Source organism: Brienomyrus brachyistius, chromosome 22, assembly GCF_023856365.1.
Source record: "Brienomyrus brachyistius isolate T26 chromosome 22, BBRACH_0.4, whole genome shotgun sequence".
Classification (NCBI taxonomy): Eukaryota; Metazoa; Chordata; class Actinopteri; order Osteoglossiformes; family Mormyridae; genus Brienomyrus; species Brienomyrus brachyistius.
The window spans coordinates 19,117,077-19,132,098 of NC_064554.1; the positions used below are offsets into that span (position 1 = coordinate 19,117,077).

The following is a 15,022-nucleotide window of genomic DNA, read 5'->3' on the forward strand; positions in this document are numbered from 1 at the left end:
CATATTCAAAAAAGGGGATCTAAGCAATCCAGCAAACTATAGGGCAATCAGTTTAACTTTAAATAATTGGAAAAGTAATGGAAGCTATAATTATTATATTAATTATTATTATATATTATTATTTTATGATTATTATATAAATGCTAAGCACTTTCATGATCTCCTTATCCTTGCTTTCAGGCCAATCATCTAACACCACTGAAGCAGTGTAATACTTGTCTATGGCAACAGCCTTGAATATGATGCCTCAGAGTTCCAGAAGATGGTCAGTCTGATGATGTTATGTACGGTCAGCTGGTCACCTGCCAGTCACATATTTTTAAATTGACCTTTTTAATCATAGTTCAGTTCTGTAGTGTGTGAGATCTCCAGTATACAGATCTTTACAGATCTTATTTATAAATTTATAAAGTTTTGGTTCTATTCACGGAGAGGAGGGAATCAGGTTTATTGGATAAGATTCTTTCAGTTTAAAAAGGTAAAGATTAGTTGAAGTCCAAAAAGAAGATAACTTACATGAAAATAGGGACCCCCCCAAAAATAAAAACAAATTAAAACAACTGATTTCCACACTAAACAGAGCAGGGGGTCCAGAAACAGTAACAGTAACTGGTAACAATTCATAGTAATTCTTATTGTGATTAAAATAAAAAAAATGGAGAATAAATGAAAGCCACTGGCGTTTCAGGTACACAATGTCTGCTTTTTGTACAGAGAGGGGGCGTGACAGGATTTAAGTAACACATCCTATGCTGTCATTGGCTGCTCCACTGGAGGGGCGTGGCTAGGAGTGGAAACGCTCTTGTACTGTATAAACCACTGTTTGCTCTGTTTAGCGTTTTAGTCTCTTACTCCTCCTACTGGGAAGCCGGCCATAAAGGGTGCGGCTTCCTCATCCAATAAATAACTCATAAGCGCTTTGGAGTACAGAGAAACTATGGCTGTAGTACAGGAACTTTTCCAGATTCCCAGTTTGGTCACCCTGCTTGTTTCTGTACTGGTGCTTTTGATCCTGTATCTGCTGATCAACACACAAAACCGAGGCAAGGAGCCTCCAGGACCCAGACCTTTGCCTCTTCTGGGAAACCTACTGCAGCTGGATCTCAAGACACTTCATCTGAGCCTCTTCCAGGTACACATGGAATTTACAGATTTTATCTGTGTTTGTACTATAGTTATTCCTTTTCAAGTTGTGGTTAATGAATAGCTAAATACTTTGATCTTTAGAATTTGTTTTGTAAAAACAAACATATCCTCTGTGGTGGGAGATGACAAATATACATTGTTACAGTCGGAGTACAAGCACTGTTTCACGGCACAGAAATCACAGAGTGAACAATTATGACAATAATACCTAGTGTGGAGGCACAGATGGGTGCAGGTAGCCCCCATTTAGCATTCACAGTGAGCGATACAGTGTGATAAAACGTTCGTGTCTGACAGGTTTGTGTGTTTCTGGTTAGAGCAGTCGGAGGAAATGTGCTGTGGAAAGGCAAATAGTCAATCTTTTCTCTTTGTTCATCTTGTCTTAGTAATGCCGTGGGTCATTCAAAAACTGATAAACAATATGTAGTTGATTCTGAAGTGTGATTTTGTCACCAGATGAATTTTTATGGGACCGGCCTGTCTGATTTTCTGCCAGCCCACCCGTGCTGTGATCTGTGGCTCACCAGTTGCATAATACCAAGTTAGTTGTCTGATCACTGCAATTTATTTTGCTCTGGGAGCCCTGAAAGGATTATTTTACATTTTAATCAGGTCCTTACGATGATCCTTTGTTAGGCGTAAAGGACTTTCACTACACACATCAGAAGATTATTCTTTGTCCAAATGATATAAAAACAATAAAGAAAAATGTGTTCAATGAAAAAAAAAACGTGCAAAATTTTATTTATGTTGAATTATATTTTATTTGTTGTGTCAAAATATGAACTAAATGCATTACTAAACAAAATTTACATTATACCTCAGATTTTGTTGACATTTTTAACTGTGTATTTAATGTCTGTGGTTATAGGAAAGCTTTCTGCATATGTACATGTGAGGAATCCCAAAATGCACCTTTCTATATAATGGCAATTGTCTGATTTTCTCTAGCTATCTCAGAAGTATGGACCTGTGTACACCATTCACTTTGGCCCAAAGAAAACTGTGGTGGTTGCAGGCTATCAGGCAGTGAAAGAAGCTCTCATCAACTTGGGTGAAGAATTTGGGGACCGAGAAATACCACCTGTATTCAAAGATTATGCAAAAGGCCATGGTACGCAAATGATTGTTTAACTGTTCAAGAATTTGTAGCTTCATGGGGTCATTTTTCCATACATATAGATCACCGTGACACTGACATACATTCCACCCACACAGGCATCGTGTTTGCCAATGGAGACTCATGGAAGGAGATGAGGCGCTTTGCACTATCAACCCTTCGTGACTTTGGGATGGGAAAACGAGGAAGTGAGGAGAAAATTGTTGAGGAGATCCACTACCTTACAGAAGTGTTTGAAAACTTTAAAGGTTAGATAATGGTGAAGTTACATGAAATATCATAAGAAGACAAGAAATTTATAAACGAGAGGAGACCATTCGGCTCATCAAGGTCATTTGGGGAGAACTTAACTAATAGCTCTAAGTTGTTAGAATCTTATCTAGCTCTGATTTAAAGGAACCCAGGATTTTAGCTTGCACTACATGAACAGGAAGACTATTCCATACTCTAACTACACGCTGTGTAAAGAAGTGTTTTCTCAAATTCAGTTTAGAATGTTCTCCCACTAATTTCCACCTATGGCCACGGGTTCTAGTATTTAAACTAATATTGAAGTAGCCATTTGGCTGAACAGCATCCAGACCTGTTAGAATCTTATATACCTGGATCATGTCCCCCCTTAGTCTCTTTTGCTCAAGGCTGAACAGATTCAGCTCAGCTAACCTCTCCTCATAAGTCATTCCTCTAAGACCAGGAATCATTCTCGTAGCCCTACGCTGCACCTTTTCCAAGGCAGCAATGTCCTTCTTAAGGTATGGTGACCAAACCTGCACACAATATTCTAGGTGGGGTCTTACCAAGGAATTATATAATCGTAGCATCACCTCCCTTGACTTAAACTCCACACACCTAGAGATGTAACCCAACATCCTACTGGCCTTTTTATTGCTACTCCACACGGGTGGTAACGCAGATATTTTTTATTACAGTGAAAGTATTTATTTTATATGATTTGTTGAGTTTATTGTAGATGTGGACTATATTTTATTTCAAAACTAAAAGCAAAATAAATTCCAATAAAAATGCGCTGAACCATTTAAAAATTGTATAACAGTTATTATAAAGCAACACGATTATTATAAGGCAACACACAGCAAAATCAGGGCATTTCAGCTATTTGAAATTCTTAATTTTAAATGTCATTAAACGTTGTTGGAAGATGGGTGGATGAAATGTCATTCTGTTTTCATTTTTAATCAAGATATAAGCCAGATTTCAATTGAATCACTACGTAATTCTTTGTGCATTTTCCTTCCCTTATTCTCTGCTGACAGGCTCACCATTCGACAACACAGAAGAACTGATGCATACCACCTGCAACATCATTTCATCCATTATTTACGGCGACAGGTTCGATTATGAAGACCCTCACTTCCAGGAAATGGTCACACAGACTAAACGAAATGTCCAGCTCATGGCGTCACCTGGAGTCCTGGTATTTTTAATTGTATTTTACTGTGTCTAATGAATGTGTCTTTGACAACCAGACACAGAAAGATGTTTTAAAAAGATCACATTTCTTTGCGTTTACCTGGTTTCAATAATGGTTTTAGACTTCAGTACGAACAAACCACCGACCGCTTTGTGACTTGTCTTCTCCTTCTTCTGGCAGATTTATGACATGTTTCCTTGGCTGGGCTGGTGGCTTAAGGACAGGAAAGTTCTGATGGAGGGTTTCAAATTCACACTAACACAGATAAAACAAATGATCGGAAAACTTCGGGAAACCCTGAACCTTGAGGAACGCAGAGGTTTCGTGGATTCCTTTCTTATCCACCAACAAAAGATAAAGGTTCTGGGCTCATTGACAGCTAATAGCTACTCAAATCCCAAAAGAAATTCCAAGAAAGTAACAGTTATTACTAAATTACAAATCATGCATAGACACAGTAGCTACATAAGAGAAAAGATGCTGCACAATTCATTAATGATGAACAAACATGACATCAGTATGTAACTAAAACTTAGACTATGGGTAATTTTAAAAATAAGAGCGTAATACTACATTATTTGTGCCCCCTCCAGTAAAGTGTTACCGTAAATTAGTTCTCTGTTGTTGATCGCAATGTCTGATGTTGTTTTATTTTCCCCGACAGAAATCCAGGGAGAAAGTGTCTGCCTACTACCATGATGAGAACCTCTTAATGTCTGTGGCTAACCTGTTTGCAGCTGGAACTGACACCACTGCAAACACACTGCGCTGGGGACTGCTGCTGATGGCCAAATACCCCCATGTCCAAGGTGATGACAGCACATGTGCTTAAAAATCACAGGAGAGCCACACCACACTCTAGGGATATAAACCTGCTAAAACACTGAAATGTGTCACATTAAGTCCCATAGATGAGAAGGTTAACCCTGCATGTATTAAAGACACACATTGTTAGGTGTTCTCGAGCATTCGGAAATACTGGTTGTTCCCCATCCATCGTTAGACCGTGTCCAGGAGGAGCTGGACAGGGTCATTGGGGGACGGCAGACTCGAGTGGAGGACAGGAAGAACCTGCCGTATACAGATGCTGTGATCCATGAGATACAGAGGGTGGCACAAGTTACTCCACTAGTGCGACACAGCACCAGCTGTGATGTGGTGCTTCAGGGTTACAGTATCAAGAAGGTAAAAAATCATCACTTATAAACTAGTAGGTATTAATATTGCTGTACACTGTACTACAATTGCACATGTTCTGTAGGGAACTGCAGTTACTCTACTGTTGTCGTCGGTACTGAGTGATGAGAGTGAATGGGAGAGTCCCAATACCTTCAACCCCGGCCACTTCCTGGATGATCAGGGTCTTTTCAAGAAGAGGGATGCCTTCATGCCCTTCTCTGCAGGTACAGCTCATGCTGGTCTCGTACTTTCATAAAACACTTATTTTCTGCACTTCTTCCTTTCTCATTAACTGCCTGAATACAGACATATTGTTGTCCATTATCTGTCTTAATAAGCAGAGACTATCTCTATATCTATTCTTTCTCCAGGGCGTCGGTTATGCATTGGAGAAAGTCTGGCCAGGATGGAGATCTTCCTCTTCTTCACCACGCTTCTGCAGAGGTTCCATTTCACTCCGCCGCCCGGAGTGTCTGTATCGGATCTGGACCTGACTCCCGTGTTTGGGTTTACAGTCTCTCCCACCCCCCACACACTGTGCGCTCAACCTCGGGTCAGAAGCTAATGAAGCAACAGCGGTTTGCAAGGAAATATTATATTGTAATGGTAGGTAATCACTCATCATTACTTGAGTTATTACATGTGATAAAGTGTAATACTTACTTAAAAGAGAAGGAAAGAAGAACAATAGGATAACTAGAGAATGACTCATTGTCACGTCTGCTACAGGATCAATTTTAGGAGTTTTCCTTCCATCAAGGAAAGGGCTGATTGGCAGAAAACCTTTTGCTATGAACTGCTTGGAATGTGACATTTTCCTTGTATCAGTGTACCTTGCTATAGATCTTGTTAATAAAGTTGTATATTGAGCACCAGTTTAAGCCTGTTTGTTTTTTTAAGCAGATTTTCTAAAGTGAATTATATCTTTTAGAAGCCTCAGTCTCAGATCAATGAGCCATCAAGTGCCATTATTATAATGAAAGCCAGCAATACATTAAATTTGTTCCAAATAGAGCTTGGCTATCATGAAATGTCGTGCTGTGGCTCTGTAGGTTAGGACGACTAATCATGATCGGAAGGTTGCTGGGTCAGATCCTGTGCCTGGTAGAGTGACTTCACCATTGGGCCCATAAGTAACTCCCAACCCGTAACCCAGTTTCCCAGGGACACTGTCTAACCCTGCTTCTGTACTTCGTATATCTTCCATATGTTACGTCGGTCTCCCTTGGGTACCTCCTAAAGTCCAAAGGTATTCGGCCAGAGACATTTAGACTGACTTGTGTCTCTTAATGGCTCATAGCATATGACTGTACATGCACTTACATGTGTCTCACCCAGGCTGTGCCCCAGGCTTGTGCCCCTAACTGCCTGGCTTCCTTGTGACCCTAAACAGGATAAGCAGTTAGAAGAAGAAGGTTGAAAATATAGTGATTTTCTGCAACTTTTAAGAATAAGAATTACCTCAGTGACCCTTCACTCCATAGTTCAGATCCACCACCGGCACCATGCCCCCTTCGCCCCAGTCTCTCTCCCCTCGGTGCTGACAGCTGCACTTTGTATCTGTGATTAACTAGCTTACATAACTGGTTTCACCAGGTCTCTCTATGTGACAGGTTACCTCCATGTACCATTGCAGAACATCCTGTGATCTCCCCATTGTCTCCTGCTTGCCTGAGTGTCCTACTGAGTGATCCGGCGTAGTGATGGGCTCATGATGCATATGAGGAGTCCCACTCCTGTGGCAGGAAAGGTGTCGGGTGTTTCGAAACACAAACAGTGATATCTGGTAGAATATTATAGCAGGCAAAAGTCAATCTGGATGAGTATTATGTAATTCTTAAAATTTTTTTATGGGATTCTTTGGGAAATTAAGGTAATTGTATTAGTATGTGAAGGAGGGAGGAGGGCATTTATTGATTTTTATTCCGAAAAAATAGTTTCTGTAACGTGCTGGGACGGATGTGATTTCTCCTGAAGCTTGTGTTGCTGCCTTGGACAACAACTGTTCCCAAGTCTGTGAAGATTCTCAGTCATCCAGGTGAAACTGTCTGGTGGCTGAATCATGGTAACTGGACTTCTCTCTTGAAAGGCAGAAACGTTTCACTCCACCAGGTGAACCACTCTTAACGGCCCACTCTGCCTGGGTCACATGTGTGTGGAGTTTGCATGTTCTCCCCATGTCGTCGTGGGGTTTCCTCCGGATACTCCGGTTACCCCCCACAGTCCAAAAACATGCTGAGGCTAATTGGACTTGCTAAATTGCCCATAGGTGTGCATGTGTGAGTGAATGGTGTGTGAGTGTGCCCTGCGATGGGCTGGCCCCCCATCCTGGGTTGTTCCCTGCCTCGTGCCCGTTACTTCCGGGATAGGCTCCAGACCCCCCGCAACCCAATAGGATAAGCAGTTTGGAAAATGGATGGATGGATGAATGGATTTAAAATAAATTCTCAAAAATATGGACACCAGACATTGTTGCAATTCAAGTTCTTTATTCACATTCTAAAACAACTTGCACTTATCATTAACAATTATCAAAGGATATATACTGTATAAATCACAAGTGAAAAATCAGATCACTTTTCCGAACAGATTCAAACATGGTAAAACATTTTATCCAATATCAGTTCTCTCTCACCAAGCACAGTTTACACCTTAACAAATGCCATTCTGACACAGTCCTTTGAAAAGCACTCAGTCATTATCAGTGTTACGCAGCGAATCGGCACGGAGTCCTGGGAGTCAAGGAAACAAGGAGTTTATTGGGGAACCAGCAAGGCACACGAGGGAAAACAGGCAGCAGCATCAATGACAGGACTGGGGAGGACGAACAGGGAAGCACTGAAATACAGCAGGCTAGACACAGCTGGTAACACAGGGATTCCACATGAGGTAACGAGGGGGGGCGTGGCACACAGGAGGGTCGGATGAGCGGGACATGACAATCATTGCTTGAAAACCCTGTACATAAACAGCGAACACAGCTTCCATAACATGTATAGCAGAACATTAATCTGCATTCATTTTGATAGCTGAATAATTCAGTCATTTATACTATCCTAAGCATTCAATTCTTAGCTGCGTAACTGCAACTTGCCACCAGTCAAACAGAGGATCCTTCGTTTAGTTTTCTAAACAATTTTTCCTGAGAACAGAGCAAACACACGACCTTCAGTTCAAAAAAGCATAAATAATGAACATGTATATTCAAGTGAATTTTGAACATATTTCACATACAAACATGCAGATAAGGGCAGTGTTCTCATTTTAAGTGCTTTTGGATTAAGGCACGGAATGAATGGAGCCTTTATGTCCAGGTACATTCAAGTTTGCTACATAGTTCAGTTTTTCAACAAATCATTTTTCAAGCTCAGCAGGCCCTGTTTTTGTGGCTAATCATCCTCGAAACACATGAACAATGAAGGTGAACATGTGGATGAGTTTCTTGGGATTCTCCAAACTGCAGGCATAGATCAGGCCAAAGAACAATATAAACGCATCAGCCAACCTGGGAAGATCAGTGAAAACAACTAAACCCCTCAACTACAACAAGGACGCTCTCGGGTCTAAAGGTTTCCACCCCAGTAGTGAGGAGAGCAACAGGAATAACAATAATATAATAATAAATAAATTTATTTTTGTATAGCGCATTATCACAACATTACATCGTCTGAAAGCGCTTTACAGCATCCGCACCCAAAGCCCCCAGTGAGCAAGCCAAAGGCGACAGTGGCAAGGAAAAACTCCCAAGAAGGAAGAAACCTTGGGAGGGATAGATTGAGGTCTCCAGGCAGCACCCCCCAGGAGGAGTAGGGAAAATAAAATGTGCAGTTAGTCAAAGCAGGGAAGACTACAGGCAGTGCTAACAGTCAGGTGAGTGCAATATGAAGTGCAAAGTGCAAGCTTCGGCAGATATGGCTGTGGCAGCATCAGCAGGAGGGAGAGGCAAGTGGGAATGCAGGCAGGGGGAGTCCCTGAAATGTCAGCACTCCAATTCCACAAGGGATTGCGAAGCTAGAGTGACAACATTGACAGTCCAGTTAATCCAAAGCCAATGGCACCGATCTCCACCCAGCTCTACACCTCACACTGTAGGTCTGACTGGGAATGAGGAGTTAGCTAGAGCTAGAACTAGTGTCCCTATAGGCTAAACTAAACAGGTGTGTTTTTAGTCTAGACTTGAATATTGAGAGTGAGCCTGAAACCCGCACATCCGGTGGAAGACCATTCCAAAGCTGAGGAGCTCTGCAGGAGAAAGCTCTGCAGCCTGCCGTAGCTCTTTCTACCTTAGGTACTAACAGGTATCCCATGGCTTGAGAACGAAGCAAGGGTGGAGAGTTATATGAGGTCAGCAGGTCACTAAGGTATTCTGGTGCAAAGCCATTCAGTGCTTTATAGGTTGACAGCAGTATTTTATAGTCAATTCGAGACTTAACTGGTAGCCAATGAAGGGAGGATAAGATATAAGGTGTAATGCGATCGAATTTTTTAGTGTTTGTTAGAACTCCTGCTGCTGCATTCTGTACCAGCTGAAGTCAGTGTAAGGATCCAGACGGGCAACCAGATAGGAGGACATTACAGTATCCAGTCTGGAAGTTACAAAGGCATGTATTAATTTTTCTGCATCATGAAGGGAGACCATCGTATGAAGCTTGGCTATGTTCCGTAGATGATAAAACGCAGTTCTAAGTAATACTTCTTCTGTGAGCATCAAAACCGAAATCTGAATCAACTAATAGACCAAGATTTTTAACCACCATGTTAGGTTGTGTAGTCACATACTCAGTCAGTGTAAACCAAACCCAGACATCTGCTCTCCTTTATGGGAGTTTTCATGCACTTTCTCGACGCAGTAACAAGCACGAGATTATCGCTTCGTTATGAGTATTGGTGTTTGTTAATGGGGGGCAGTCAGCACTGTTTCGAGACTCAGACACTCAAATCAGTCACTCTTGTTCTTTGTATTCTTCTTACAAAGCTCTATAAATACAACAAACTTTATCATGGGCAGCCTAGAGACAACAGAATTCGAGAAAACACGTCGGAATAAAAATTAATTTCCATTTTTATTTAGATTTGATCAATTAAAAATTGCTAATAGATATGTTGCAAATTGCTTCAAGCTCATCCCATAGACTGCAGCTCCATACCAGCATCAAAGCTGTGGGAGGGGCTCTGTCTCATGCCGGGTGGGGCGGGGGGCTCATAGGTTTCAGCATGTACATATGAGGACATGTGCTCTTTGACCTGAGGAATCCCAGAATGCACCTCTACATATAATGGCATATTCTCTTTTTGTCTGATTTTCTCCAGCTATCTCTGAAGTATGGACCTGTGTCCACCATTCACTTTGGCCCAAAGAAAACTGTGGTTCTTGCAGGCTATAAGGCAGTGAAAGAAGCTCTCATCAATTTTGCTGAAGAATTTGGGGACCGAGACATGGCACCTATATTCAAGGATATTACAAAAGGGCACGGTATGCAAATGATTCTCTAACTGGCTTCCTGGGGTCATTTAAGGGGTCATATTGCAAATTGCAGCCCCTCTTCCCAGACTTGGCTACAAATTTCACTGCATTTTGTAATGACTGTAATTGTTTTAGCGACAAATAAAACTTGTAACTTAATAACAGCAGTTTTTGCAGGATGAAATTCAGGTGTCTCTCTTGCCTTTAACTCTTTTATTTCAGGTTTTTCCATCATTTTCGTTGCTAATTCAGAGCTGTGATGAGCTGTGGCTGGAATCCCAATCAGTGCCCATTGATCACACAGACATTTACAGTAATGCTGTGGTTTCCACACGTATAGCAGATCACCGTGACCTGACTGACATACATTCCACCCACACAGGCATCGTGTTTGCCAATGGAGACTCATGGAAGGAGATGAGGCGCTTTGCACTATCAACCCTTCGTGACTTTGGGATGGGAAAACGAGGGATTGAGGAGAAAATTATTGAGGAGATCCACTACATGACAGAGGTGTTTGCAAACGTCAAAGGTTAGATATTACAACATTTACAAAAAATGCTAAATTTATATGTTTAATTCACTGCATGAGTATTCAGTAGTAATGTATGTATTTAGATATTATGACTGAATGCTGAATATCACTTCAATCCTGTGCTAGATAAGTGGAACAGAAGATGGATTATATGGATCTGTGCAATGTTTGAAAAGGGATCGATTGATTCAGAGTTATTTATCTGTGTAAAAAACTACAAAAATAAGTAATGTGCAAAACATCCAAAAATAATTATTTGACCACTTATTATTGATCAGTCATCTTGCTGCTACCTGGACAGTTCGTAGTGAATACTTGGTCCGGGTTTAGCCATTGCTGCATTGTACACTTGTAGTCATGATGCTTTTCAGTGACATGGATGGGTCTGTCACAGACCTCGTGTATGAAATCTAATAAACATTTTTAACCAGTAAACACTGAGTCTTAATCATGACAAGTAGATCACCTCTGTATAAGTGACATCTACAGTTCAAGTACAAGCTGTGTGTCAATGACGGTTCACCCCAGATAAATGATAGAGTGATGCAAATATTTACAAGTTACTACTTAAATGTTCGATATACTATCAATTTCTGCAGCTTTCAAGCACTGTTTCAATGACCAGTATAAACAAAATATAAAAATTTTTATTAATTAATTAGAGGGCTTAAAATATCACATTAACCTGAACTGTGCACACTATTAAGAATATTGTGTGTATAAAATAAAAAACGATTTGTGACTCGTCCAGAACAGAAAAATTAAGTGTCTGCCACAGTATTAATGTTAAGACATTGTTAATATCATATATTAATATTTCTTATGCTTCTGGTGGCAGCTGTACAACATCTTTCCAAGGTTGCGCCCTTGGCTGAAGGTATGGACCAGCCTGATGAACACTATTGAGGTCAGCTTGGAGCAGGAGAGAGAACTTATAAGGAAACTCCAGGAAACTCTGAATTCTGAGGACAAGAGAGGCTTTGTAGATGCCTTCCTTCTCCGACAGCAGGAAGTCAAGGTACCGCAGTCTTTGCACATGTCATACATGGCTTCTATTTCTGATATGGAACCTTTGTATTCGTTAATCAACCTTCTTCTGTCATCTCTAACAGAAGTCTGGGGAGCAAGTTTCTCAGTACTATCACAAGAAGAACCTTCTCTACACCGTAACCAACCTTAATGCAGCTGGAACTGACACCACTGCGACCACACTGTGTTGGGGGCTGCTGTTTATGGCCAAATACCCCCATATCCAAGGTGAGGAAAGATTTATATACACACAGGTCTGTAACTCAACACCCCCATACACTGTAGTCTGTCAGTTATGTAATGCTGATCTATGTAATTTAGAGATTTAACACGCAGACAGGCATGTTAATCCTTAATACAGGGATACTGGTTGTTCCCCATCCATCGTTAGACCGTGTCCAGGAGGAGCTGGACAGGGTCATTGGGGGTCGGCAGACTCGAGTGGAGGACAGGAAGAACCTGCCGTATACTGACGCTGTGGTCCATGAGATACTGAGGATGGCCAACATAGTTCCTCTGAATCTCCCACATGTCACAAGCTGTGACGTGGTCTTCCAGGGATACCACATCAGGAAGGTAAGCCCAGCTTTTGCTTTGTCATGGGGCAGTTTTCACCTTGAGTATAGGTACGTGTGTCTAGTGTTGCTTCCAATATTGTGGAGATAAACTCAGATCATTTAAACTAAATTCTTATATTAAAAAACCATAACCGGTTGTTTGAAATAGTACCGGTGCCCAGAAAGGCCACTGCAAGGGCAGTCACAGAAGCGAAAGCTTGTGCATTGGAGTTTAGAGACACCATGGACAGAATGAGGTGCCTCCAAAGATGTTTTGGTTAAACCATTCAGCACACTTCAGGAGAGGGAGGGGGGATATTGCTCTGACTGGGGATTTAACAATGGAAAGATGACTTTGAGGAGCTACGTAACCCAGGATTGTGCTCCCAATAGGAGGCAGTGCAGGTAACTTGTGGTTTATCTGTCAGTCTGATGTGTGGTCTTGAGCTGTGGGTAATGATCAAAAGAACAAGGTTGGGAGTTCAAGCGGATGAAATGACGTCTTCCTGGGGTTACCGACATGGAGTGTAGCTTGGAGATCTGGAGGTTTACGTCAAAGGGTTCATATCTACCAGCTGACTTGGGAACATCTAGGGATCCTGCAGAAAATACTAGAATCCATGTCCTTGGAAAAGCATGTCTGGTCTGACCTGCTCGGCCTGCTGCTACCACAACCCTGACCAGGAAAAGAGATGGGAAGATGATTGTGGTGGTAACGCGCGTTTAGGTGCACATGTCTATGTTTCCTGCAGGGAACTGCTGTCATCCCATTGTTGACATCTGTACTAAGAGATGAGAGTGAATGGGAGAGTCCCAATACCTTCAACCCCGGCCACTTCCTGGATGATCAGGGTCGGTTCATGAAGAGGGATGCCTTCATGCCCTTCTCTGCAGGTACAGTGCTGGTTGTGTTTGGTACGAGCTCTGTTCTGTTCTTTTGTTAGCTGCCTGAAAACAAACTCATAGCTGTCCCTCACGTATCTTACAAAATATTGTCACATCTAATCTCCAGGACGCCGAGTATGCCTGGGAGAGAGTCTGGCCAGGATGGAGATCTTCCTCTTCTTCACCTCACTCCTGCAGAAGTTCAGGTTCACTCCACCTCCTGGGCTGTCTGAATCTGACCTGGACCTCACTCCAACTGTTGGGTTGATCTACAACCCGCCTACACATAAACTGTGTGCTGTAAGCCGGGCTTGAAGCTCCTGAACTTTGATGGTTTTATGTAGTAAGATATCATCCTCCACATGGCTTGAGTAATTACAGCAAATAAAATGTGAAAAAATAATAGATTGTATGTGTCATTGCATGTGTTATAGAACAAGAACAAAAACTGAAATCCACAATATGTTTGCACAGTATTTACTGTATAAAGAACATTTCACCATATAAATGAATACATATTGTATTATATTAATGATGTCAGAGTATTCTGCTACTTGGTTGTTTGTTACAATTTTCCTCTATATGGTACGATCTGTGCTGGGTATTGATGGTCCTTACGGGACAGTCGTCCTTTGGGTACAGGTGGGGGTACACATGTTCAGGTGCGTGCCAGTACTGCAGAGGATCCTACATTCTAGGATTATTGACCTCAGCCAGATACCTCTGGATCTCAGCTGTTGCATCTTCCTTGGTATTTGAATTATTCCTGCCCTCAACAACTGTGGTGTTAAGTAAGTGCCACAGATCACTATCTAAGATATATGAAAAGACATCATTGTTGGTGACTGGAAATCACTTGTGTCCTGACTGAACAGCCAAGTAGTAACACATAGAGAAATAAATTGCCTGAGCTGGTAACAGATCCTGAAGCTTCAGCTGCGATTCCCAGTGACACTTGAGGATCTGATGGGTCGAAGGTTGATGGTGCGAGACCTGGAGTCATCATCAGTGCAGCACATTGAGTCTGAAGCCATCTTACACTCTCATTGGTTTTAGACGGTCTATAGAAATCAGGAGAATCATGATCTGTGGGTCCAGCAAAGTTGTCATCACACACAGTCATTCCAAGTTGAAGAAATGATCTCTGAGGTGCCTGGTTTGGCTTTCATTCAGCTGTTTTGCCATTTATTTGGTCAGGTTTGCAGCCTGACATTGTAATTCATGATGCAACATTTTCACAAAAGGAATTACTTAAGAGGCAGACACTCTTTTGTCCTCTAATAGCTCTACTGTGGCTTCATGGAATGGTGCGAGCACAAATATGGTAAGTGACCTCATACTCTGCGCAAAGAAGTGTTTGCCTTGTTTTAGTTCATATGTTATTAAGTTCTGAATTCTGGTCTAAGGATTTTTAGTTATTAAATTTAGTGAATGGGTGATGCAAAGTGCCTGTCTGACATGGAGCAGTCTAGCACAGGCTAGAACCTCAGCCTGACTTTGTACTTTATTGCCAAGATCTGTGCCTGTTGTACTTAAGGCCAGAGGGCCTCGAATTTGGGAGTGGAGTGAGCAGCTCTCCTTGCTGCTTCTTGCTAAGGTATGTACCCAGTTCTGCAGATTGGGACCAGAAGAACAACAAAATTGTCCAAATAAGTTTATGGGATTTAATTCTTAA

At 41.7% G+C, this 15,022-nt stretch overlaps 2 protein-coding genes across 3 annotated transcripts; both read left to right on the forward strand.

The window, feature by feature from the left end:
- Positions 1-214: 214 nt before the first annotated feature.
- LOC125717458 (cytochrome P450 2K1-like) lies at positions 215-5,752 on the forward strand. 2 transcript variants are annotated; one of them, XM_048990397.1, is made up of 9 exons: positions 778-1,132; positions 2,098-2,260; positions 2,365-2,514; positions 3,541-3,701; positions 3,879-4,058; positions 4,363-4,507; positions 4,702-4,883; positions 4,960-5,101; positions 5,249-5,752. In XM_048990397.1, exons 1-9 carry the CDS (start codon positions 938-940, stop codon positions 5,440-5,442), a joined length of 1,512 nt encoding a protein of 503 aa, XP_048846354.1. In that variant the 5' UTR covers positions 778-937; the 3' UTR covers positions 5,443-5,752. The 2 variants fall into 2 exon arrangements, with proteins under 2 accessions (XP_048846355.1, XP_048846354.1); XM_048990398.1 differs by lacking the exon at positions 2,365-2,514 and having other exon boundaries at positions 215-1,132.
- Positions 5,753-10,181: 4,429 nt separating this feature from the next.
- Positions 10,182-13,875, forward strand: LOC125718460 (cytochrome P450 2K1-like; the record flags this gene model as incomplete). The annotated part of the gene is made up of 7 exons (XM_048992315.1): positions 10,182-10,350; positions 10,724-10,873; positions 11,698-11,894; positions 11,989-12,133; positions 12,297-12,481; positions 13,215-13,356; positions 13,475-13,875. Coding segments are annotated over 7 exons (1,176 nt in total), but the record flags the coding sequence as incomplete, so codon positions are not given.
- Between the last annotated feature and the right edge of the window lie 1,147 nt (positions 13,876-15,022).

Coding starts and splice junctions, on each gene's coding strand:
- LOC125717458 (XM_048990397.1), top strand. CDS start 938: ATGGCTGTAGTACAGGAACTTTTCCAGATTCCCAGTTTGGTCACCCTG. Junction 2,515..3,540: donor AGTGTTTGAAAACTTTAAAG/GTTAGATAATGG, acceptor CTCTGCTGACAG/GCTCACCATTCGACAACACA. Junction 4,508..4,701: donor CAAATACCCCCATGTCCAAG/GTGATGACAGCA, acceptor ATCCATCGTTAG/ACCGTGTCCAGGAGGAGCTG.